The 25,958-nt window shown below is 39.0% G+C and overlaps 2 protein-coding genes across 4 annotated transcripts in view; both read right to left on the reverse strand.

The window, feature by feature from the left end:
* LOC110955851 (aminopeptidase N-like) overlaps window positions 1-9,572 on the reverse strand; it is a 29,877-nt gene extending 20,305 nt beyond the window's left edge. Inside the window, exons 1-2 of one of the 3 annotated variants that reach the window (XM_051952654.1) lie at window positions 9,399-9,572; window positions 1,931-2,135 (exon numbers count right to left, since the gene is read on the reverse strand). In XM_051952654.1, the coding sequence (XP_051808614.1) occupies window positions 1,931-2,135; window positions 9,399-9,446 (253 nt within the window). In that variant the 5' untranslated portion in view covers window positions 9,447-9,572. Of the gene's footprint in view, window positions 1-1,930; window positions 2,241-8,451; window positions 8,603-9,398 lie in introns of those variants that run through there. The other 2 variants (XM_051952655.1, XM_051952653.1) reach the window with 2 other exon arrangements.
* Window positions 9,573-12,257: 2,685 nt separating this feature from the next.
* LOC110971526 (aminopeptidase N-like) overlaps window positions 12,258-25,958 on the reverse strand; it is a 138,255-nt gene continuing 124,554 nt past the window's right edge. The window contains exons 12-21 of the mRNA XM_051952657.1: window positions 21,976-22,052; window positions 21,197-21,330; window positions 21,055-21,110; window positions 19,268-19,415; window positions 19,067-19,158; window positions 18,537-18,644; window positions 17,856-18,023; window positions 17,625-17,765; window positions 13,886-13,967; window positions 12,258-13,169 (exon numbers count right to left, since the gene is read on the reverse strand). Coding sequence (XP_051808617.1) covers window positions 13,014-13,169; window positions 13,886-13,967; window positions 17,625-17,765; window positions 17,856-18,023; window positions 18,537-18,644; window positions 19,067-19,158; window positions 19,268-19,415; window positions 21,055-21,110; window positions 21,197-21,330; window positions 21,976-22,052 — 1,162 coding nt within the window. The 3' untranslated portion in view covers window positions 12,258-13,013. The remainder of the gene's footprint in view (window positions 13,170-13,885; window positions 13,968-17,624; window positions 17,766-17,855; window positions 18,024-18,536; window positions 18,645-19,066; window positions 19,159-19,267; window positions 19,416-21,054; window positions 21,111-21,196; window positions 21,331-21,975; window positions 22,053-25,958) is intronic.

A 25,958-nucleotide genomic window follows, 5' to 3' on the forward strand; every position in this document is an offset into this window, starting at 1 on the left:
GCAAAGTGTGTATTTAAAAGAGCTTGTATTTTATTTTTCTATTTTATACGATCACAGACTGTTGTTATTGAAGATGTTTGTCAAGTTTACTTGAAATTTTATAGATTGTATTTGTTTAAAGTGTGTATTTAAAAGAGCTTGTATTGTTTGGGACCAATAAAACTGACACTTTGTATATCTTTGCTTCTGTGTCCTTTATAAATGCTTTATAAAGCATAGATAGTCCTCACTTTAGATGGGCTCACGGAATATACTTAACTAATGAGTAGTAACCGCATTAATAAGTTATTCATTGAGGATGAATATGTGTTTGTAAATCATATACTAACACAGTTGCTAACCCTTTATAAAGTATTAACATCTGAGATCAATGAGCAACAAAACATTTTTAACCGGATTTATTAAGTGCTTAGTAATGCATAATAAATGTCATACAGATCATGAATTCATGATTAATTATGCACGTATAACTAATTAGTTACAAATGATGAGTTAACGATGAATTAAGCACTTTACTAATGTTTAACTAATGCTTAATAATGTGTTGGTTGAACATTTAAAACTGTCTTTACTAATGCTTTGTAATGCATTACTAATGGTGAATTCATGATGAGTTCATGAGGATTTAAGGATTAACTAATGCTGAAATTATGCTTAACCAATGCTTAACTAATGCTTAATAGTGTATAGTTATTATAAAGTGCTACCAGTATTTGTAATCAAGAGCTGTTTCTGTGCCCATGCAAATATAAACTATTTACCTGCATTTGAAAAAACTAGTCTGCACTTTTGATTAACCACTAATTAAAATCTGATGGTAGTAAAAAGTGTGTGTGTGTGTGTGTGTGTGTGTGTGGGGGGGGGGGGGGGGGGGGTTGTGTGGACTGAATTCAAATGGTTCTTAACAGTTGTTCTGGTCATGTAGACATTCTAGATTTGTAAACTTATCCCTGGAGTTCATTCCTGAATCACAATCTAGTAACTTACCAAGAGTTCAGTCCATTTAAAGGAAAGCTACGTTTAACGGGTGTGGCTAATAAGGTGGCCTATCTGTACAGGCTGCTCAGTCAGGTTAACTATTAGAGCAAGCAGAATAAGCATCCAGATGTTGGCACTCAGAAGCTAGGTGAGTTTCCTCAACGCCAGCTGTTCTATACAACCTATTGGGGTCAATATCTTTTGGCAAATAGAGCCTAACCCTTGAAACGGAGAGCTGGACCAGTGGCCCTGTTCCAGGGTAAACATGAGGATTATCAGCCTCAAAAAAACCCTGTGACTCCCAAACCTTCTGACTGGTGAGGAAGTTATCTTCGAAAAAAAATAATTGAAGTCACCAAAATGACATCATTTATCAGCCAGAAAATGTAAGAACAGAAAGAAACATTGTCAGCTTTCTTTTTTCTGCATATCTCATTAAAATATTGCCTGAGAAGCCGTCAAAGACTCATCAGTGGATAACAGTCACCTGGAAAAATCAGGGAGTTTTCAGGGGTCGTCATACTGCACAGAAGACATTTTTGATTTTTCTCTCCTTCTAGTTATGGTGGTGCTGCATTCATAGGAGGTGAAGGACTTCGTATTGCAGTGAAAAATTAGACCACAGTGAGGAAAAATGTGACAGGAGACAAACTGCTTGAGGTTCAGAGATTTAAACCACTGCCGATTATAAGGTAAGAAAAACTTTAGTAAGGAAATTCTTGTGTCAGATATTGCACAGAAAAAAACAAAAAATGGGAAATGAAGTGCCTAAAAAGTACAAAAATAAATTGGATAAAATACAATGCAATAATGAAATAAAATATGTAAGCTAAAATAAGGCAAGAAAAGAACAGGAAAAAAGTAAAGGAGGAGGGAAAAGTGTCAAAGGAGGAAGGATTTAACACCTTGAATGCTTTCAGGCTCCAGAAGACTCACTCATAGAAAATCTTACCAGTAAAGATGTACTTTCCGGGTGAAACTGGAGTCAGTCGTGGCCTCAGGGTGACGTTATAGTGGATTGGTACCAGGTTAGTGGGCAGCCGATACTTGTCCCAAAGCTCATTGGATGGTTTAGCCGTTGTTGGGCCGGTCACTGTAGGCACTGGAGTTGTTTCAGTCACTGGGGGTGGGTTACTGTCATTGTTTTTCGCCTTTTCCTGTGAGTAAACAACAGACAGAGCTATGATAGTGGCCACAGCACCCACGGCCACCACGCCACACACTATCCCAACAACTTTACTGATGTAGAAACCCTTTGCCATGATGCCCGTCTGCACTGGAGCCCCACAACGAGTCACTTCAGGTGAAGATGAGAGGGAAGCTTTTATTGGGCTCCATCTCCCCTCCCATCCACTGCAACAGGTGACACATTAACAGTGTAAATATCCACATCACCTGGTGAACACACAACTACTCCCTCATGCACAAGAAAGGAGATTCTAGAAAGTCGGAAACTCTAATCTAGTCTCTCTTTTCTCACTTTAAATCATTCTGCTGTTGAATTAGAATAAGAAAAAATCAGCTTGTATGTTTTGAGAATTCACGTCATATTCCAAGACATTAATTCCGACACTGAGCTCAATCTAAAGTCAAATATTATGGATTTGGCTGGATATTTAAAGATGGAGCAGCTTGTAAATAATGTCATCTTTTTAATAAGTGTCTTGTTTTAAGATTTATAGAAAATTAATTGTTATCCGGTTTCAAGATATTAACCCTCCTGTTGTGTAGCGGGTCAAATGAACTCATTTGAAAGCAAAAAAATCTAAAACAAAAAACTTTGTTAAAATTATTTTGTTGGTATGAAATGTCTTAATAAGTGTAAATAACATAACATAAACATGAAAATGGTTCATTTCACATATTTGCAAACCCACACTGAACAGAAGAGGTGTGTTCATTTATCAACATCACTCCATAAAAATAAAAAAAATAAATGTCATGCAAAACTATTGTATTTTATATGTTTAATGTACATTAAAAAAAGTTTCATTTTGATTAAAAAAACTAGTGAATTATCCTCTCAAACCATGATCTGTGAGATGCAAAGAACACTGCACTAAATATTGATAGAAATGGTCAGTAATAGAGTAAAAAATGAGATATAAGCAATGTTTGTTGGGATTTTTTGGTTGCTGCCACTTTTGGATAATTAAACATGACCCAGAGGACACAAACCTAACAGGAGGTACCAGGGTTCTTAACAGATTATTGTCTATATGAAGCTTAACAGGTCTGAAATCAGCAAATGTCACTAATTAAAATAGACTAATTTGTTATTTCTAGGGTAGCTGAACCACCATTTTATTTCACATTTAACTTTTTAAAAACAAACCTGAAACCATGGGTTAAATACAATGCGAGAAATGAACATTTTAAAACATATTTAAACTTTAACAGTTTACTGGTATTTTACAGTTATTTGCTGCCAGATTGTCACATTTTACAAAAAAATAAAAAACTTTGGCAGCATTCATCCTTCACTCATTTCTAACCACTCACCCCCATGATGCTGCCACCACCATGCTTCTCTATGGAGATAGTATTAGAAGGCAATGGGCAGCACCTCTATTTATGCTGTTTTTTTTAAAATTTATTTTATTTTATTTTACTTATTTGTCTGAATAAGCTGGGGATAAATATGATTATTTGCTGATTACCTAAAATATTTACCTTTTAAAAAACATCTAAAATGCAGACCGTGCTTCAGGTCTCAGTGTGCTGCAACAGAAAGATAACAGATAAAAATTGGTGTAATTATCAAAAATGAGTGAGGGTAGAAATGTGAAAATTCTGGGTAAATGAAGCTGCAAGTCAGACGTGGTCTTTGCATTACAAAGCTACATCTGCCTGTTTCATTGCAGTGCAAAAAATTATCTTTTCATTAAACTGTGTAGTGTACGCAGCATATTATTCCTTCAGAACAACACAATAATAACGCTGTTGTTCCCTTGATTCAACGTAATCTCTATCTAATGTTCGACTGTGTAGTTAGACTTTAACAGAGGGATTGTTTTGAAAAATACTACTATTTTATGATATCACTTTATGGTTGTGCAGCTGTAAAGCAGGAGGGAAGATGAGCTCCATCTGCAGCCTTTAAAACTGCCTGTTACTGCGGTCTAACTTAACCTCCTCCCCTTCCTCTAAGGTGGAATAATTTACAAAGCCTGTTTGCTTTTTAAAGTTGAGATGACTTAGACATGAAGAATATGACAGTCACAACCTGCCTGTACCTATGTCGACTCCTAAAATCTAGTCATAGCAGATTCACAACACACTTTCCCTCACATGTTGTTCATGGAGATCAGAAAACCTGAAATAGATGCTTGTTAATAGATGCAATTAAAAACTATTAAAAATGGTCTAAAGTTTACCAGCTAACTGTTGAACTATGTTATTACCACAGAAAGCATTGTCAAAGAAGCCATCAAAAAAGCAAATACTGCATTCTGGCTTTTGGGAATCTAGCTTTCTGGTCCATTTGAACTAGTGTGATGAAGGAATGTAACTATACTTTGAATAATATTTAAAGTTAATAGCCTGTGGAAATTCTATCCATCCCAGCACTTACAATATTTGATTGTGTAATTTGAGACACTTAAATGAGTGAGTCAAAAGATGAAAAGAATTAAAATATCACTTTATCAAAAGGGATAAAGGTTGAAATAAAAGGGTTGAAATGAGCGGACAACAGACCAGACAAATCACCATGATGGAAACTGTTGTATCCAGATCCGTTAGAGCACTGAAAGAATGAGAGAAATTAGTTTAATTATTCCACCAGAGAACACGGCGGCGTTATGTGACGATCAGCGTGTGTGAATCCTTCCTCTGTTACCAACATCATTCAAAAACGGACTCAGGGATTTGAATGAAGTTTTCAGGGTCGGTCAGAAATGACACAAGGACCAAATGATTAGACTTCGGCAGTGATACGGCTTAAAGTTTGGATCCACGGATTTGTTAAGGATTCATAGCGGCACGGCATCTGATAGCAGCATGGTAACCATGGCAACAAGCTACCTCAACGGCCTGCTGACGATCACATTATTGTGATCCTACAACAAATCCACCACTGTGGACATATCGGAAATGACACAAGGAACAACTGATTAAATTGTGGGGGTGTTTCTGAGTCCCATCAATTCCTGTCGCCCCCTGCATAGTTAGGTCACATCATATTAAACCAATATCTGGCTGTTGCTAATGTCCCACCATGGTGTGCTAGCTTTTGTGGAAATGGGTTGGAATGTTAAATAATTTTGGAATAAAAATTGTCAATTACAGTGTTGAAACATGTTCTACAAGCTGGAAAAAATGCAGTTTTTTAGCAGTTGTCACTGTCTCCCGCAATTTTATCACAACAAATAAGCTTAAAACATCGCAAATTTTATCGCAATTTTTTAGAAAAGCTGCCACGAATTCAGGCATTTTCGGCCACAACAATCACGAGAAACGCCCGCGAAATCCTGGAGAGACTGCTTCTTGCTATGGCTTTGTGGTGCTACCCTTCTTTCTGTCTGTAGCTGTGTGGTTAGTTTTCCTATGGCAAGTGTAGTAAATCATACATTCCTTGCCAGAATATTTTTTATAAAGTAAAACAGATGTTAGAACACACATTTGTTTTACTTTATAAAAAGTTAAAAACATGTACTCTTAAGATACAGCTTAGAACTCTGTTGTTACCATATGTGCAGTAGTTGTACGGTACTTTGTGTTTATCTTGAGCATTCACTAAGTAAAAGAAAGAATAAACTGTGAATAAAGCCACACAAATCAATATGTGTTGTGTCTATCATGGATCAAATGACTATGTGAAAGAATTATCCTCAGCACTACAAAGATTTTTAGCGTCTATACTGCAGTGAATTTTCCTGCAGTGAAAAGTCTGCAAACATATTACTATTTTAATATCTTACGTGCAGGTCTTGTAGTGGAGTATTTTATCAGATAAAAAACACAACCAACACAACATCAGATAAATGAAATGTCAAATTCAGTTTGTTATTGTTACGTTACACTAATAAAATACAGTCCAGAGAGTAACTTTTTACGACAGCTTCCTGTGTAACATCACAGAACCTGAGCAACCTTGACAGCATCTTAATGACGGTAATAATCAGGCTTTGTTCCGGAAGCCTGAGGACACACTGGGGTCAGCAGCACTTCTTTGTTCTTTGTATTATCTAAGAGACAATAACTAGCTTCAGCAACACTTGTTAAAATGCGCAATACTTTCTTGCATGTGTTAAAAATGCGGAAATGTTTAATGAGCTATATGGTCAATGTTTAACTGTCAGAGCTCGAGCGGCATTGATCAAAAATGAATCACTGATAAACCATCACAATGTAAAGAGAAAAACTTCCTGATGTGGAAGTTAACTCTTCACAGGGCACCCTGAGCCACAGTTGGACTTCATAGTTGTCTTACATAATAACAGAAATTTAAAACATGCACATTTTCTTTTAAATTGAAGCCTAAAAAAACAACGATGACAGCAGAAGTGCCTCAAAATGTGCAGTTGTATCTTCAAAGCTTTGGAAGTAGATTTTCTGATTTTAGTTTGTTTTTGTTGTGTCATTATAGTTAATTATTTCATCACGTTAGCGCACTTGTGCTGAAAAACAATTATCTAAACTATCCTAATTTTCTAAATCTTTATGTTTTGGACAGAACTGAATTAAATCCTGTTAGGACTGCAACGTTAAAGTTTCATCTCCTTCCAGACAGTGATTCATCAAATTCTACCAGTAATAATCTATCTCTGGTCTTGTTCTTATCTCTGCAGCTCTCTGATAAAAACGTCCATCAGCTCAAAGGAAGCACGAGACGGCCAAACTCAAAGCTTTATCATTATTTATTACTGTGACGTTTGGGGAGGTGGTGTTATGATGTTCACATTTAGCTCCCATTCTCTTCCAGAACATTTAAAAACAGCAACGGTTAATTTAATCGTTAACTTTAGGTTGATGCCGGAAATACTTGATATGCATTTACTGTCTGTGTAGTTATGGATGCTGTTACTTCAGCTGAATGAGTTTTTCTTTTTTGTTGTTGTTATCGATTTATTTTCTCTTTAGCTTGATTTATTTCAGGTGCTTTTCTTTGTTACTTTGTTCCCACTGTCACAGTAAATGACTAATTTAATTTAACTTCACACACTGTAAAAAAGAAGGAAAAAGAAAATCTGTACAAAGAAAAATACTAGAAAAATACGGTCAAAATGTTGGAATACTGTGACAGGCAGAAAGTGTAAAGAAAAACGGTGAAAATAACAGTAAATATCTGTAAATTAGGATACTTTTATCTGACTGTATAATTTTATATTTTAAATGACAGAATCAGTGTTTGTGGAAAATGCTGATTTTTGTTTTTGACATTATGTAGAATTATTGTGTTTTTTTTACAGACAACATGAAAATGAATATCTTTCTGTGATTTTTACTCGATATTACCTGTAATTTAACAAACCGGTGAAAATCTGTCAAATAACAGAAAAAAATATTTAGTGTTTTGTTAAAAACAATTATTAATATAGATACTTTTTCTTGCATATATCTCTAAAACAATGATATTTTTAGCTGATTGTTTTATATTCACTCATTGCATAAGACAGAATTACTAAATCCAGATTTTTGTTGTGCACATTATGGACAATAGAGCTGACAGTTACTGAGGGTGGAGCTACCAGTTACTAGGTTTAGGGGGCAATTACTTTTTCACACTGGACCACGTAGCTTTGAATTTTTTTTTTTCCTTAATAAATAAAATCATCATTTAAAAACTGCGTTTTGTTTTTACTTGGCTTGTCTTTACCTGATATTTACATTTGTTTGATGATCTTGAACACTGAAGTGGGGAAAATATGAAAAAAGGTAAAAATTTGAGAAGGGTGCAAATACTTTTTCACAGCACTGTATGTTACAGAAACTGTAGGCTGATAAATATACCACAAAAGGATAATTCAAGGGAAGTGTAACTTCTTTTACAAATAAATTTGATTAAAGCAATGGAATTGGGAATATTTACAACTAAAAAATGATGACCAGTGGACTTGTGTTTATGCTACCAATCATTGATTAAAAATACCTCGAACTCAGTGTGGTCTGTTACTTTAGCATAATTTCACTAGAGATTGTCATAACAATCATCCAGGATGATAGATGTACGCAAAAACAGAAATATGTGGCAAAAATAGCATCCTGTGGTTATTTTAGAGACCCTTCAACCAGGGGTGTCAAACATGCGGCAGGGACAACTTTGTAAAGAGTAAAAATTGCCGAGAAGATATTAATTGTAAATTTGTAAAACTACAAATTTAAAATAATTCTCAACCTGGACAAGTTGTTTTGATTCTAAAGCAAAATACTGGCGATGATGATGATGGCGATGGCGATGGCGATGATGACGATGACGGTGATGGTGATGATGAAGATGTGATGGTGATGATGATGATGGCAATGACTCACAGGTTTTGCCACAGGGTCAAGCTGGAACTGCCAGTGTGTCAACTCTCCTACATGAAGACTCCTCTGATGACATGGAGGTCTCAGATCATGAATCTGCTGAGTCCTCTGACGATGAAACTCAGACTGTTGCCAAAAGATTGAGTAAAATGGATCTTACTGGCTTGCAAATCCCTCCACCCATGGCAGAACAAGAAAGGATCTCATTCTGCCAAGCTACCCAGGACTTCCACCTGGATCAACTGCTGTTTCACCGAAAGATGCCAGGGAGATGTTCATGACTGACAACATGATTCAGGAGATTGTAGAATGCACCAAGTTAGACAGATGGATGAACGGAGGGGGAGTCCAGAAATAGATACGCATGTCCAGGCATACTGGGCATACTGAAGCAGAATTTTGCCCTGGTAGATGGCTCCATGTTGTGGCAAAAATCAAAAACTACACCTGCAGTACACTACATGCATCTGAAACAGATTTTTGGCCAGAAATAGATCCAGATATCCAGGCATACAGAAGCAGAATTATACCGAGAAATAGGGTGAGATGTCCCGGGGGAAGACAAGGATTCAAGGAACTAACAAGGATTCCCTCAGGAGTGGTGAGTGACGAGGACCAAATCCTCGTCCAACGGGCAGATGTGGGAAATAACTGAGGGGTCATGCACCTCGATGACACCTGATGGGCAGGTAAACCCATGCTGCGGTACGTAACATGGCCAAATGCCTCGTCATGTAATTAGTGACGCGCATGAATGGATGAACGAGATTCCCACTGTCCCTACTATCTACTAGCGAAACCAGAATCAGTTTGGCAGAATCAGCGGGGAAATAAGACCCTATTAAGCTTAACTCTAGCCTGGCACTGTGAAGAGACATGAGAGGTGTAGAATAAGTGGGAGGCCTCAGCTACCAGTGAAATACCACCACTTTTATCATTTTTTCACTTACCCGGTGAGGAGGGGAGGCGAGCCGTTGGCAGGTTCTCGATTCTGGCATCAAGCGCCCGGCACACAGCCAAGTTCACTTCCTCCATGGTCTCTGGTACTCCAGGTGGAAGAGTCAGGTTCTCTCTTGTGTGACCAAAGATTACCCTAAGCACTGCTGAATCCATGCCAGGTGGCCCGTTGAGAAAATTAACCTCCAAAATCCTGCCACAAAGAGAAGGTTTGTTGGAGGACAAACAGGGGCCGTAACAGCTTTGCTTGCTAACATAGTTCTTCTACCAACTCAGGAACAATGTCCTCATCCAAATCACAACGATGTTTCCTCAAAGTTGCACCCACAAATTGCGAATTACTGGATCAAATGCAGCGTATATAAAATGAAGCTTGTTCACCAAATCATTAATACATGTACCAGAGACATTGTCCACACTTTCCAACTTCAAGAGAAGTGAGACAATTGTTTGATGGATTTCTTTTGATACATCAGCTGTAGGACTTAAACTTGTGTCCTCATGATCCCTATCATCTGGGAATAAGTGATCTGTCACATTTAACAAAGGGTGGTGGTCACAAATCTCGTGTGGCTTGAAGTCATCAAGACAATGAGGGTGGTGCTTTCTGCTTTTGTGTGTAATAGATGTTCTATATATATTTGTCTTGAATGTATATCCAACAAAAACACTCTCTACAGTTTCATAATTCCTTAAGTGATTGCCAAGATGTAGGAAATATTATATAGAATATATTCAGTGATATGTTTAGTTGAACATTTTACACATGTGAACAAGTGAATTACTCCTTGCTCCTTGGATCCTTCTTCAGTACCTTGACAAATGCACTGGAAAAAATGCCCCTCTCAAAAACTAGAAAAAAACTTATTTCAAGGAAGTTTTATCTTGAAATAAGTGAAAAAAAATCTGCCAATAGAGCAAGTGAAAAATGGCTTGTTAAGATTTCTTAAAATAAGATATGATATTTAGAATATTGAGATCTTATTTTAAGCTGTATTTTACCAGGACTGTCAAGCTTAGGTGTCTTACAATAAGCCATCCATCCATTCTCTATACACCGCTTTATCCTCACTAGGGTCACGGGGCTGCTGGAGCCTATCCCAACTGACTCGGGTGAAGGCAGGGGACACCCTGGACAGGTCACCAGTCTGTCACAGGGCTACATATACAGACAAACAGTCACATTCACATTCACACCTACGGGCAATTTAGAGTTATCAATTAACCTCAGCATATTTTTGGACTGTGGGAGGAAGTCGGAGTACCCGGAGAAAACCCACGCATGCACAGGGAGAACATGCAAACTCCATGCAGAAAGATCCCAGGCCCAGGCCGGGATTTGAACCGGGGATCTTCTTGCTGCAAGGCGAAAGTGCTAACCACTTACTCCACTGTGCAGCCCTAAAATAAGCCAGACATGTAAAAAAAAAACAGTTTTTCAGTCAAAAATAGATTTCTGCTTCCATGTAACCTCCTAATTTGAAATGTATCAAACTTATTTTGAATTTTCTTGTAAAATACGACTCAAAACAAGATAATGTCACGATTGTTTGACTTAACAAGATATTTAAGATGCATTGTCTTCAAACAAGTCCCTCCATCTTGCTGAAATGTCACTTTTAAGAGAATTTATCTTAAATCAAGTAGGATGAGACATTTTAACTAACAATAAGACAAACGCACTTGGTAAGATTTTGAGTTTTTGCTGTGTGAGTTCTCAGTGCATTCAGTGTTTTAAAGGAACATGGACAATCACAATCAAGGCATGGTACCGAGTTTCCAATCTCAAGCGTCATGTGTTGTAATCTGTAGTGTTGCAGAAGCTCACCTTTTGTTGCTCTGAATCCACAAACTTTGCACTGCCATCTCATTTGTATGCACCTAAAAAAGAACAAAAGCAAAGTTTGAGACAAGATGTGTGTTCCAGCTTCCCTTACTTTATATTGCAGATAAGCATCACTGCATCAGTGAAATATCTTTTGAGAAAATGATGGAGGAGGTGTGCTTAGTGTGTAGTTAACTACGCCCGACGGGTACGTCGGCGGGGTTATTGCATTCGATGTGGTATCTGGCTGGGTAAGTATGTATGTATGTATGTATGTATGTATGTGACTATGTCCGGTCCGATATCTCTGCAACCGCTGAAGTCAGGATAATCAAACTTGGCACTGAAGATCAGTCTAAGGTCCCCTGCTCAGTTGTGGAGTTACAGGTCAGCAGATCAAATAGGGAGGGAGATACGTACAATGATCAAAATTGATACATATTGCATCAGTTGTATAGGGAGGACAGGGTTTTTGCCAGCAGAGGGCGTGGTTCTGCCCTCTACTGAGGGCTCATCTCATTTGAATCTGTCACCAAGGCCCCATAACAAGCAGCAAAACTCATCTGAGTGCTGTCACTAATACCCGCTGTTTGAAAGACTTAAAAGCAGAGACCACACTCTCTGTCAAACCCAGCTAATGTCAGTTGTTTACCTTTTTTACATTTACATTGTCGTAACAGCAACAAGTGACAAGTATAAGTGCTCAGTAGCACTAACTGGCTGCAGTAGCATGTGTTTGCCGATACACAATGTTTAATAAAGCTCAACAAAGAAACTGTATCGTCCATGATTTATGGTTTAAGACAGCGTAAACAGAACAGAGTGTAACAATCTGGATTAAGAAACTATAATATATCAGTAATATTGCACATTCAGAAAAGTTGAGCACAGCAGTAAATTCTTCAGAAATAGTTTTATTTGCTTTATCAGAATGGAGTGAAACTGTTGCATTACAATATCTAAAAATATCCAGTCAGCAAATATTTATAATTATATACACTTCATTTTTTACATTTTTGCACAGCAGTATCTCCTAGACAAAGAATACTGACAAAATTAAGTATTTCAATTTTAAAAGTGAACAGATATTCCTTTTCTTTTGTCCATTTAGAAGCGGAAACAAAATAAAAAGAAACACACTGGTTTCAGAGCAAAAAGTCATCATAACCAGAGCTAGTGTGAACAATAAATAAAGAAATGTCCTCATTAACAATCCAATTTTATCATAAATTATTTTGCAGCGGGACAAGAAATACAGTGAACCTTAATTCTTAAATCTGAGGTCCTGAAGTTGCCAACTCAGGAGCTCAATATTTAATATGAAGAAACTGAAACTATTGAAGCTCATATATTTAGAGGCCAGAGAGGACTTTTTGTTTCCCCTGACATCACTAAACTATCATCCAAACATTATACGAAAACACAAAAAAGTCCCCATTCATAAGGAACTGCTTTTGTATAACCAGGAGACTGTAAAACTCTTAAAAAAACAGATTTTAAAAGTATAAAACAACAAAATCATGTCTTCTCTAGACCTCTGTTTGACTTAAAGTGTCAAATTTGAATGTTATTTGTTTTTCTGTTTTCAAGGATTCAAAGTATATTGTAATTTTCAATTCAATTTAAATAAATTGTAGCACAGGTAAAGCTCAGCAGCTAATTTGGGTCCAATTTAAAGTTTAAGGTGAACATCTAAGCTCATTTTTCAGAAGCACAAACACTTGTGTTTAGTCTAGGGACATAGAACACTTTTAAATTACACAATAAACAAGTAAACTCCTCATTAGGGCGTAGATTCAGCTGTGAACCAGTTCAGAACATTGTTCTTGTTCTCTGTGACCCATTTTATGTTGCCCGTGGTTCTCTCGATGGACTGATCCAGTGCCAGAGACCCAGAGCCAAAACCAATGTCAGCGTTATCGGCTTTGAACTGCTTCAGCTGAAAAACAAAACATACGATCAGGTGAGAGGTCTGAAAATGTACAGACTTTTTTTTTCTAATAACTATTACAGACATCTAGACTCTACACAGAAATATAAAGACAAATGTGTGATTTCCTTGTTATTTCTAGTGCTCAGAAACTATGTTTGTTCTATCTGAATGAGTATTAGAGCAGATTGATATTTTCATGTTTCTACTTTCTTAGTGGTTGTTGCAGCCAGCGTGTTGCATGAAGTTGAGATTCTAACCTTTTGGAGCCTCAATCTGCTTTAGAAAGTCCTTTTACTGGAGATTTTGTGGTTTCACAAACTACAAAGTTGTCCTGAAAAACTGTTGGTGTGTGGTCAAAGCAGCTGTGGAACTATAACTGAATAACTGGATGTCATCTACATGCTCTAGTTCTGCTTTTAATTTATTTACATCGTGAAAACTAACATCTTCATCTGCAGAGTTTTATCATCAAAACCCTTCAAAGACCTGACAATCAGGTGCTGCAGCATCAAGTGACAATGATGAGACAAACTTCTGTATCATTGTGTCTCAATTTAGGCAGTGGGACAACACTGTCACCATCAGGTCAGATTGTGAATTACAACACTGAACAGTCATGATCGGTGTAGCAAACAGTTAACACAGCTTCAGATCCAGCAACTTAGTAGCAAAACAAAGTAAACCAAGGAAAAAAGACAAAACAAAACAAAGAAATATCAAACCTGTTGAAGCTCGAATTCGGTGGAAAAGCGTTCAGTGACTCCGTTGATGAGGTTGGAGAAGGAGAACGATCCACCACCATACCTGAGAGTAAGCAAAGCAAGAGATAATCATCAGTTAACAGTAACTAAAAACTGAAGAATCCTCTGTAATTTGCTGTAAAATTAATCATTTCTGACTAATTCAGGCCACCCTTTTAAAGATATACATTTTTATTATAGATTAACTATAGATTGTTTAGGATAAAATGAGCTTTTATTATCCCACTGTGGGAAATGTGTGGTGTACAACAGCCAAGGGGATAGTGTTCAATGTGTTGGGGAATTGGTAGAAAAATAAAAAAAAATAAATAAGAAGTATACGTAGGTACTGTTAACATTGTACAGATTCTTCTATGGAAATGCAGATATTGCAGAGATTCCTTTGAATGTAAAAAACAATATTCTGCATGTAAAAACACTTTAATTACAGAGATTCTTCCATGAATAAATACTACTAATATTAAGAATAGCAATATTGCACACCTGATTTGGACTATTCCCCTAAAGACCTGAGATTTCCCCTGACTAAAGCCCTATTCACACGGGATAAGTATTACCTGGGGGTTTTTGGTGACTTGTAGTAATTGCGGAGGAGGTCAGTGATCCTAATCCCGTGAAAATGCTCCATGTCGGTAATTGGTAAAGTAATAATTCCCCCACAAATTACCTACTATATTTCGTCGAACACCGACATCTTGGGATAATACTAGTCCCATGCGAATCTGCATCTCAGGGAATGGGGGGTATTTTAATTTGTTTTTTTTATTGCGCGCATTTTTCTGCATCTTTCTCGGTTGAATTATGGAGGCTGCGGTGGAAATTATTGACAGCATTTTCGGTGCAAATGCAAGAGTAGGTCTATACACAACAGGTCTATGGACCAGTCACAGAAACGTCGAAATTAAATCAACAAGAAGAGGGAACTTGGGAGGGTATTGAGATGGATGACATGCGTAGCAGCATGTGGTAAGTATATCTTTCAACAGGCTGAATACAAACGCCCTGACGGCCCGCTATACCGACAACGCTGCCTGCTGTTCAAAAGTCACGTTGTACCGACAACGCTGCCTGCTGTTCAAAAGTCACGTTGCTGCTTCGACATGTTTACTGTTGCCATGACGACTACATACCATGTTAGAAGTGGTAATTTTAATGCAAACCACAAGCTTTCCATGAGCCTAATCTAGTGGTTTTTCTGTCCAAACCTAACATGACCCTATAATAATAGCGTTGTTACAACATAGGCTTTTAATGTTTATTCACGCAACCGGTGTCTGTATTTTATTTGCGAGTAACGGCCGGCCACTTTGCACATGGACATCATGTCTATGATGGACATGACAGCGGATGTTGCGACCTGCACAGATTTGACATCATATTCAGGCTTTAATGTCAGAAAATTCACGTAAAATACTGACTTCGCTTATCCCATGCGAATGCACCGTGAGAAACGCAGACGTTCTGGGGTAATTCACAAATTACCAGAGGTCCCCAGGTAGTACTAATAGTACATCAGTCTCTAAAGACTTAAGACTTGACAGGGTTTGACTTGAGCGAGTTCACCCTAAAAATTTAAGACCTAACTTAAATTTTAGACTTGACTTGCGCGAGCCCTCTAAAGACTGAGATATGATTTGGACTAACTTCTACTAACTTGAGAGTTTACTTGGACTTGAAACTTTTACTAGCCCTCTAAAGACTTCAGAGTTTCCAACACACACAAAAAAAATCCCTTGTAGCCCAGTTGGTGTATGACATCCCATCCTGCCATAAGTCTTTCCTGACTTCTCTACCAACACCCCCTACCTAGTGTTAATCTCAAGCTTTAATATAATAACTGTTTTTAATTGTCAAAATCACAAAACAATCGCTCAAACATCAAACCATGTTCTGATCTGATCAGGTGTTTACGGTTTATGAGGACTAAAGGTCAACTGAGGGTTACTCTGAGCACACCGGGTCAATAAAAGCTGTCGCTGATGAAAGCTGTTGAAGTGCTTATCTGCTTTCAGTTTGAGATGTGCTGCATGACACTCAGGGTTACACTATCACGGTGCTGGGATAATGTTTCCCGTCAGGGATTGGGAAACGTGTTAATCGGGGAGTAATGGGTGGGTTTCACAGTTATGGCCTCGCTGGTGGGATCTGGCCCCCTTACAGCTATGGGGCAGCAGGGTGTACCATCATTCGTGTCGCTGTGGCTGGGGGTCCCCGGGGCCGGGGGGTCGTGGCCTGTGGGGGTTCTCCTGTGTGCCCGACGGGTCCTGGCTGGTGCGGTGGCTCTTGGTGGGCTGTAGGGTCTGAATTGGCTGTCCTGGTGGGTGCTGTGGCTGTGGCGCGGGCTGGTGGTGTGTGGTGGCTCTGTCCTGGTGGGGGGGTCGGTTCGCGTCGCGGGATGTGGGGGCCTTGGGTGTGCTGTGCTCGCCCGGGGGCTGGTGCGGGGGGGTATGCGGGGTGCCTCCCCGTTAGCGTCGCTGGGCCCCACCAGGCCCCACCGCTCTGTCAATTTTTTCCCTCTGGACTCGCATTGGGACCCGGCTCCGGTTCCCTCTGGCTGGCTTCCGGTGGTGGCCTGCCCGGTGATGGGCTGGTTGCCCATCCCTTCGGTGGGGCGCTCTGCCCCTGTGTCTGGCTTCCTGGCTGCGTGGGGCCGTCGGCCCCCTTGGGGGTGAGGTGTGGGTGGGGAGTGTGCGGGTGGGGGGTTCTGGTGGAGGCTGGGGCGGGCTGGGTTGGGGCTTGGCTGGCGGGTGGGTCCTCTTGCCCCGGGCTGCCTGGGACGGTTCTGGTGTGCTGGGGGTGTCGGTAGCTGCTCCCTCTTGTCTTCGGGGTCCGTGTGGTACACGGTGGCCCCGGTTGCTCTCTGTGGGTGCCACCCCGTGGCTCCTGTGGCCTGGGGGGTGGGTGGTGGGGGGGCACCCTGCCGGCTTGGCCCTGCATTGCTGTGATGGCTGTTCTGGGCTTTGCGGTCTTTCACACTTGCATGTGCATGTTTGTTCAGGTCCCACCAGCTCCTGTCGAGTTCCGCTGTTGAGCAGTAATGGGACCCGCCAGAAAGTGCTGAGACTCTCTCCAGAGTCTAATCTCACACTAATCCCACTCTTCTTTTCTCTAGTATCTTCTTCTGGCCTATTCCACTCTATACTGACATGACACCCACAACTATGGTGTTCAGTACTGTCTGGTTATATATTCATTTATTTTTTTGTTTGTTTGGTTTTCTGTTTTTTTTTGTGTATGTGTGTTTGTTTGTCTTATTGATGGTAATTAATAGTCAGGAATAACACAGCACCTGATATTCTTCAGATGTAATAGCACCGCTTGCTAGTCCCTGTCCCTGTCCGTCCTGTTTCGTCCTGTCCACCCTTTGTTTCCCTTCACGTCACCACTGAGGTGTAGCACTGCCCTCCCTGGCTCTTAACAGGGAATTGTAATAAAGAGTGTCAGCTTAGCTTTCAGGGAGGGCTGGTTATGGTCACACGCATGCACTGAATAATAAAATATTTGGCTGCAAGACTAAAATATGCATTAATCTCATAAAGTGTTGACACCCCTTCCGTGGAGTTAAACAATGAGAATAAACGGAGACAAAAAGGAAAAAAAAAGAAAAAGAGATGTTCTGCGTTACCTAACACGTGATAAATCTGCACTTTTCACACTGCGATAACCTGCATCATAGACCAGAGATCTTTGTCATACTCACTGGTTGAAGATGTATTCCCATCGAGCCCTGACAAAGTCCCACGCCAGAGACTGACCAACCACATTGTTGGCGATGTAGATGATGGTGGAGGTGGCATCCTGCTTCCGGATCAGATCTGGGTTCAGGGTGTATTCCAGATACCTGCACAGGTACAAGCAGACGTGTTGGTCAGTAGCTGTAAGTTAGACACTGTGATGTGATAAATATTAATAAGGTTGTGTGTGGACTGACCTGTTCAGCAGCCAGGCTTCTTTGGTGCAGGCCAGTGCAGAGCGTAGTTTATCAGCTTCAGTGGCAATGCTGGCTTTTTGAAATTGATCCCAGGCAAACTGCCACTCAGCGGCGCCCCCTGCTGCGATGGCGTTACAGTACACGGTGGAGCGGAGGTTGGGGTGGATCCTGAAGGAAGAAAACATTCATATAGTCCGGCAGATGACAGAGGGTTTCTTTATGTACAGTTTGGCAAAGCTGTGCACTTGAGATGTGGAGTCAAGTCATGAAAATGAGGACTTAAGACTTGAGAGCAAAAATCTCAGGAGACAATTTGGTGACTTGGACGAGCACTTTAAGGAGTTGAAACCTGAATTGGAGGAACTGTTTCAAAAACTTGGTTGACGTGGATTATTTGACTTGGGCTTGAGAGGTGATGGAGACCTAGCTTGGACTTGACCTGCAATAGTCCACAAAAGACAGGAGAAAGACTCCCTCACTGACAACTTTGGACCTGACTTGCGATTTTGATTTTTATTAGCCCTCTAAAGACTTGAATTGAGATTTCTCTTGGACCAGTCATATCGAAAGATTTGAGATTTGACTTGGACTTAAAGACTTGGCTTGTACAAGCCCTATAAAGACTACAGTCTTGACTTGGACTTGATCAAAGACTGCAGTGATGCTAAACTGTCGACTCACTTGTTGACACCAGTGTTCATCCAGTCTCTGAACCAAGATGAGGTCAACTCCTGACACTCCTGCAGGCCGGTCCTACAGGCCAGGCTAATGGCGTTCACCTGGTTATACCTGAGGAAGAAGGAGGAGTGTGAATACGAGAAAACAAAGAAAGTATCATCATAATCAACCCATTAACAGTGTATGTCAACCGTAAAAGCAGCAACCACAGAGAAATTCTTTTACTCCTCACAACAAACCACAAATTCTGAACCACTATTTCCATGTTTTTTCACTTCAGGGCAGTTCTACCAACACAAAACTGGTTTTGTTGCTTTTCGTGAACCTACACTTGAACTGTTACCTGTGCTTCCACCAATACAAAACAATTCATTATGGAGGATCTTTCAATTTTTTTAGATTAGCATCGAGAAGACAGGAAGCTTTAGGTGTAGCATAGGATGAGAAAACCACAAGTGGAAACTGTCTAACCTGCATCAGCACAGTCTAGACTGGTCTAACATGGCCGTACATACATATTCATCTTTACTTACTGGTCCATGTGTCCTGCAGGAACATCAGCCCAGTTCCCTGTCAGGTTTTCGTAGTAGTTGAAGAGAGGGGTCACCTGTTTCCTCAGATAATCCTGTAAAAAGCGAAAAGACAGATTCAAGAATCCAGACAAACCCTAAAAATCAGGATCCCAACGACAATTTATTCATGTTTTTATTGTTCTATAAGAAGAAGAATCTCACCTGCATGGGCTCGTAGACCTCACTGCGGTCGAACATCAGGTAGAAGTAGTCCAGGTTGTTGATGGCCGACGCCCACGGCATGTAGGCTCTCTCTTTGCTCAGGTACGTGGTGGTTTTTAGGGCCTCCACTGTCTGGATGATCTTTGCTCTTTAGAGTACATAGTTGTGAAATTCAATCTGACATCCTTAATGTCCACATCATCAGCATCATTTATTATTTCTGCAGGTTCACCAGATTAAATGTATCACTTCTTAATTGTAATTTAACATCTTTGTGATGAGAAACCAAAAATAAACCCCACAAACATTTATTCAGTCTATTATTTATTTCTTAAATTAAATTTTTTATCACATTTGTTGTAACTCATAGTAATATAATTCATCAATGTATCTGACCTGCACCCAAGTATTGATGAATAAACTGGTCTACTGTTTGAAAGTCATAAAGCTGAGTTTATTTTAGTGTCATGAATGTGTTTATCACGTCTCTGAGTTATGCTAATGCAATCTGAGCATCAAACACATCACTTCCTGCATTCTGGTGAATTTTTATACATCAATTTGTGATTTTTTTTTGCATCGGTTTATGATGAAAATGTCTCAACTAACTAAAGAAATCAATAAATTCAGGCTTCAGTTCAAAATATAATGGAATATATATGAACATAATTACATTTTCCACCACAGATTGAGAGTTTTTATGAGCTCATAGTTCATAATTTGCAAGAAATCTACACAAAATGAAAGTTTTCTTGACAGTAATACAGGCATTAAATAATAAAATCACAAAAACAAAAACATTGATTTATATGTTCGTTGTGAAAAAAGGTCATTTTCTTGACGGTAAAATGACACTATTTTTACTGTATTGAAATTATCAAGAAAAAAACATTTGCTATTCTTTGCAAAAAGAAAATATGTACATGTATATCAACAATTAAAAAATGTATAACAGCTTTTTAAAAAATTAAAAAGCTGTTATACACATTTTAAAGATTTTGATGAATCACAGATATCTTGTAAAGTCACGTAAACAACTATTTTACACGTTGAATGTAAAAAAGAAAACTCTAAATAATGTCCACATCAAAAATCTGCTTTTTTACAAATGGAAATTTGCTCTTTTACAACATCTGACTAAAAAATTACATTTTACTGCATTTAAATCAACTAAAAATATCATGATTTTACAGATATATGTTGTTATTTTCACAAATTTTACTTTTTTCTTGGTCCAGTTTGTAATGTATACTACCATTCCAAAGTTCGGGGTCACCCAGACAATTTCATGTTTTCCATGAAAACTTATTTTTTTCATGTGCTAACATAACTGTACAAGGGTTTTCTAATCATTGATGGTGTTTCAACACCATTAGCTAACACAATGTAGCATTAGAACACAGGAGTGATGGTTGCTGGAAATGTTCCTCTGTACCCCTATGGAGATTTTCCATTAAAAATCAGTCATTTCCTGCTAAAATAGTCATTTACCACATTAACAATGTCTGTACTGTGTTTCTGATTAATTTAATGTGATCTTCATTAAAAAAAAAAAGATTTTCTTTCAAAAATAAGGACATTTCTAAGTGACCCTAAACTTTTGAATGGTAATATATGTTTTCTGACATCCTTGCAGACAGATTTTGACTGTTTATTTTCGTAGTTTTTAGAAATTTTGTCCATCTTCAGTACAGTCTTTTGGTTCTACTTAAGTCATCAGTTTGTCTACATCTCCTCATCATGACCACCATCCTCTGTTTGTGTGATGCTAAACGTGTAGGACTTACCTGGCCAGGTTGAAGGCGTCGTCCACCAGCTGGGCTCTGTTGATCACTGGAATGAGCTTTAATAACAAAAGCAGCAGTTCAGATCAAGAAGTCCGTCAGTAATCAGAGTAACGTCACCGTGTGAACGGCGACTGGATCCTACCTCATGGTCGGTGTTCAGAACATTGAGGAGTTTGTCCCAGTTGGCCTGGTCGTAGTTGACCCTGTAGTATCCCACCACGTCGATGTTGGCCAGCACCCACTCATTCCCCGTTACCGTCATCGCCGGGATTGAAGCTACAGAAAAAAAACATAATTATTGCTGTGCTACACGAAAACATAAGACAGAGACTTCAGTTTATTATTATTATTAGTCTTTGGGTTTGATTGTCTCAACTGAACTAACAGATCCGTCATAGATATGTTGGAATCTAAACCTCATTTAAGGGTTTTAACACCATATTTTCTAAAATGCAAACCCATCTGAAGACATAATAATGTAGTGAGGAGAATGTATTGTTGGATATTCTATGTATTGATACGGGCTTTCTGCTCTTGAGGCATCTGATTGTTTTAAATATTTCAGGGGTCATTTCTCTTAAAGTGAACTCATGTTTGTGTTTCAGAGTTTCTGTTCATCTTTAAAGAAAACTCTGATGGAGAGTGATACCAAATTAAAAATTCTTTAATAAGTCACTAGTTTTTACTTTAAACTCAAATATGAAGAACAGTGTGTTTTATAATTAGCACCAAATTTTTTTACAAAAATATTCTGTCATTTGCAGCTAAACAGCAGTGAGTTTTCACAAGATTACCTGAAAAAACGAGGCCTCTGTTATTGAGTTACCACACATAACTCTGTATGTTTTTAACACTATTGAGACTTACATTTGATACTGATTTATCTCTACTTGTGACCCTTGTTATGTCTGTATTATTCACCTGATTTCGTCTCCAGCCACGTCAGATTCTGCACAGCTCCGGTCTTCATCCACTGCATTGGAACGATCCACTCATAGCTGCAGCAGAAAAATACAGTTTGTTGTTTATTCTGCTTCTAATGAACTGGAAAATGAGCCTGTAGCTGTGGATGTCATTGAAGTTAAAAGGATTGTAAACTAATAGAAGAGTAATAGGTGATAATAGAACCGATAGTAATAAAGAGAACAACAGCAAACAGTGGGAGGAAAGGATGATGGATGAGATAATGCAGCATAATTACTTGTAGGGGGAAGGAGTGGTGACTTCAGATTCTGGATCCAGCAGGAAGTGCTTCTGGGAAACGTTTCCAGTAGCGGTGTTGATGGTGACCACAGGGAAGCCCATCTGCAGCACCCAGGTGTTCATGATGTCATTGACTGACTTGGGTAGGGAAGTACCGGTGAGGTTTACGGCCTGTGGATGCAAGAAACAAGAAAACGATGTAAATGCGGCAAAATCAGTCAGAATGGATCAGTTTTGGTTTTAAGAAACACTATCCTAACTTATTCCTGGTTAATTGAACCCTTGTTTGCTGACCTGAAGTCAGTAAGCCTCACATCAGTCTTTGTCATGGTGCCCCTTTACAAGCTAGGAACTGCCCATCTCCTCTGGTAGCTACAGTGTTAAACAGTAAAAGGTTTCACCTGCTGGAACAATCAGGTACTACAGCTGATTGGCAATACTTGAAATGTATATTATCTAGGAAAATTGTAGAGAAAAAATATTCAGATTTTTCATTTTGACAAAAAAAACTCAAAGAATTTCAACTGGTCTTCTAGTGATTTAAGACGATCAAATCATTTGCAAGGAGAAGATCTAAGAAATGAGAAGAGCAGTAAATGTTCTTTTGCATAGTCTGCAGAGGAGAACGTACTATCTGCAGATGTGTCCAGAGGTCTGTGTAGACGGTGTTTTCAAAAGCAAACGTCTTCAGGTAGGTCTGCAGGATGGACAGAAAACAGTAAGATTACTTCAGAGGCAAAACTTTGAATGAAACTCGACAAGTTTAATGCAGCTGGTCGCAATATCCTCCAACTGTGACGTGTGTTTTGATCTCAAGTGTTCAAAATCTGGGTCATTTTTCCAGTTCTTAATTCACCAGTTTGCTCCGTTTATACACTTCAGTATGAAAGTAGTCTGATTTTGATGTTTCTGTGGCTTTAAAGAGGAACAAACTTTTATAACAGCACTCAACAAACACTGATTCAACACGAGGTTCACTTTAATTCATAGCTAATGGTTCGTTGTTTCATGTAGGGAGCAATGAATACTGTATGTCAAAGGTTTAATTGGCCGACAACCCAAACTACAACAAAGATCTGCTATTGAGGAGTCTTTACTGTGAATACTGGCGTCTTTACCTGGAGCCCCTTTTTAAAGATGTCTTCGGTTAGGAAATCCGACAACATCCTGAGGACAGAAGCTCCCTGTGGGCAAGAAAGCACATTGTAACATGTTAAAAACATTTTTCTTAACCAAACTACTAAGAGTTTAATGGGAGGAAAAACATCAAACAGAAGGAAGTACTCGGGTTTTCGTAAAATGTGTTTCTGACTCAATTGTGGCACATATTTAAAACATACTACGGTAAAATGTTGAAAATTAAGCATTAATTGTTTTCATAAAGATAGGTGTTTTGTGGTTATTTTGTGTCTCTGTAGTTGTTATTGTCTGTTTCAGATGGTTTATGTCTCTCAGTGGTCGTGTCTCTTTATGGCCATTTTCTCTCTCTGTGGTATTTTTGTCCCTCTGGTCAATTTGCATCTCTGAAGTTGTTTTGTGTTTGCTTGTGTATCTTTGTGGTTATTTTGTGTCTCTTTATGGTCGTTTTGTGTCTCTTTGGTGTTATTTCATGTTTCTTGATGGTCATTTGTGTTTCTGTAGTTGTTTTTGCCTTTGTCAGTTGATTTGTGCCTCTTCCTGGTCATTTTGAGTCTCTTTGTGGTCATTTTATGTCACTTTGTGGTATTTGTGTGTTTTTATTCTTTTCATTATTTCTCTTTCTGGTCATTTTGAGTCTCTTTGTAGTCTTTTTGTGTCTCTTTGTGGTCATTTTGTGTCTCCACATGGTCAGTTTGTGTCTCTCTGGTTCTGTCCTCATTAATTAATCTTTATTGAGAGCAGATGGAGCTGTACTAATCTATTTTCTACCCATGCAGGTCTGACTGTGTGGTTACCTTGCTGTATGTGATGGCATCAAACAGCTCATTGATCTGGGCTGGTGTCTGGATGTCTTCTTCTTTAGAGGTCAGAGGGTGAGAAGAGGCCAAGGCGTCGACAGCGAACACTCGGTAGACATCATTGAGGACAATGAGGTCTTTCTGTTGGGAGACAAAGAGATGCTCAAAACTCCACTGAGCTTCTGCATCGATCACAGAAGCCGTGAGGCTGCGGGTAAATCCTTACCACGTTCCAAGTGGGCTCAGCTTCATGTGCTCCCAGGTACTCCACGTAGGACGCAAAACCTTCGTTCAGCCACAAGTCATTCCACCATCGTATGGTCACAAGATTACCAAACCACTAAGGACAGCACAGAGAAAACATGTGAATGCAATGCTGAGATAAACATGATATGAGCAGCTTTGATAAGAAAAATGTGGACTCAACACCATAAAAACTACAACGCTTTCAGAAGTGAGACTTGAAGACATTTAAGTCTTAAGGTGTACCATGTTGGATATTTAGTTTTTATGCATTAACAGGACTTGGTCTCAAAGGTTTGAAATTTGAGATGGTAATCTCACAGTTTTTTGGTGGTTTTAGGATGTGAGAATCAATTTGAAACATGCTTTGACTTGAGACTCAATTTGAATTTGTTTTGTGGGACTTGAAATCTGAATTGAATTACTTTCCAGAGTTCAAATTCCATTTAAACTTGTATTTTTAGGACTTGCAACTTGATTTTAATTTGTTTTTGAGGAACTGAGCTTCATTTTGATCATATTTTCAAAGAATTAAAACTTGATTTGAACTTGTTCCCTAGGACTTAAGAGTACAATGAAGTTGTTTTCTAGAACATAAAACTTAAACTGAACTACTTTCCAGGACTTGAACATGAATTGTAGAACCAGAGGCTCAAACTAACTTGTCATCCATGGACAGGAAACTAGATTCATACTGATTTTGAGACTCAATTTGAACTTGATTTCCAGACTTGTTTTAACTTATTTTGTAGAACTCGAGCCTCAATTTGAATTTATTTAAGGAGTGTGATTCCTTGCAGGAGTTACAGAAGTTTCCCTCCACTGCTGGCTTCATTCCTCACCATGTGAGCCAGCTCATGGGCGATAATGGCGGCGATCGTCTGCTTGTTGGAGTTGGACGAGTATTCCTCATCGTACAGCAGCGCCGTCTCCCTGTAGGTGATCAGACCCCAGTTCTCCATGGCTCCAGCATTGAAGTCCGGGAGAGCTATCTGATCTGATGTCAAAAAAATGATCTGTTAGTGTTCCTGCCGAGTCTCTTTACCACACAGCAAATTCAAAAGTGTTAAAATTCCAGTGTTGGTGTTGTTAGTTAAAAATAAAGTGTCAGTTCAACACTTGCTGAGTTTAATTCAACTACCCGAGAGTTAGTCCCTCAAAAGAGTTGGTGATCATACACAGAGTTAAATTTAAACAACTCTGTAAAGTGTTGATTTTAAAATCAACACTTAATAGAGTAACTCCCAGCATCCCAACGTATCTGTGACGTGTTTGCCTGAAGAGCGGGACGGATAGAGCGGCTGCAGCGAAGCACAACTGTTTTTCCCTTTTTTTTTTCCTTTCTACTTGTACAAATGAGGATATTGTGCGCGTAAATGAATGTCGGCATGTTTAATTAATAACACTTCTATGCAATAGTGTTATATTTGTGACGACAATAGGTGTCGCCGAAGCCTGTCTGCAGCTAACATTGCGACAAGGTAAGTTAGCATGATTGTTGTATGCTATTTGTCGCTTTTG

This window comes from Acanthochromis polyacanthus, chromosome 8 (genome assembly GCF_021347895.1).
Source record: "Acanthochromis polyacanthus isolate Apoly-LR-REF ecotype Palm Island chromosome 8, KAUST_Apoly_ChrSc, whole genome shotgun sequence".
NCBI lineage: Eukaryota > Metazoa > Chordata > Actinopteri > Pomacentridae > Acanthochromis > Acanthochromis polyacanthus.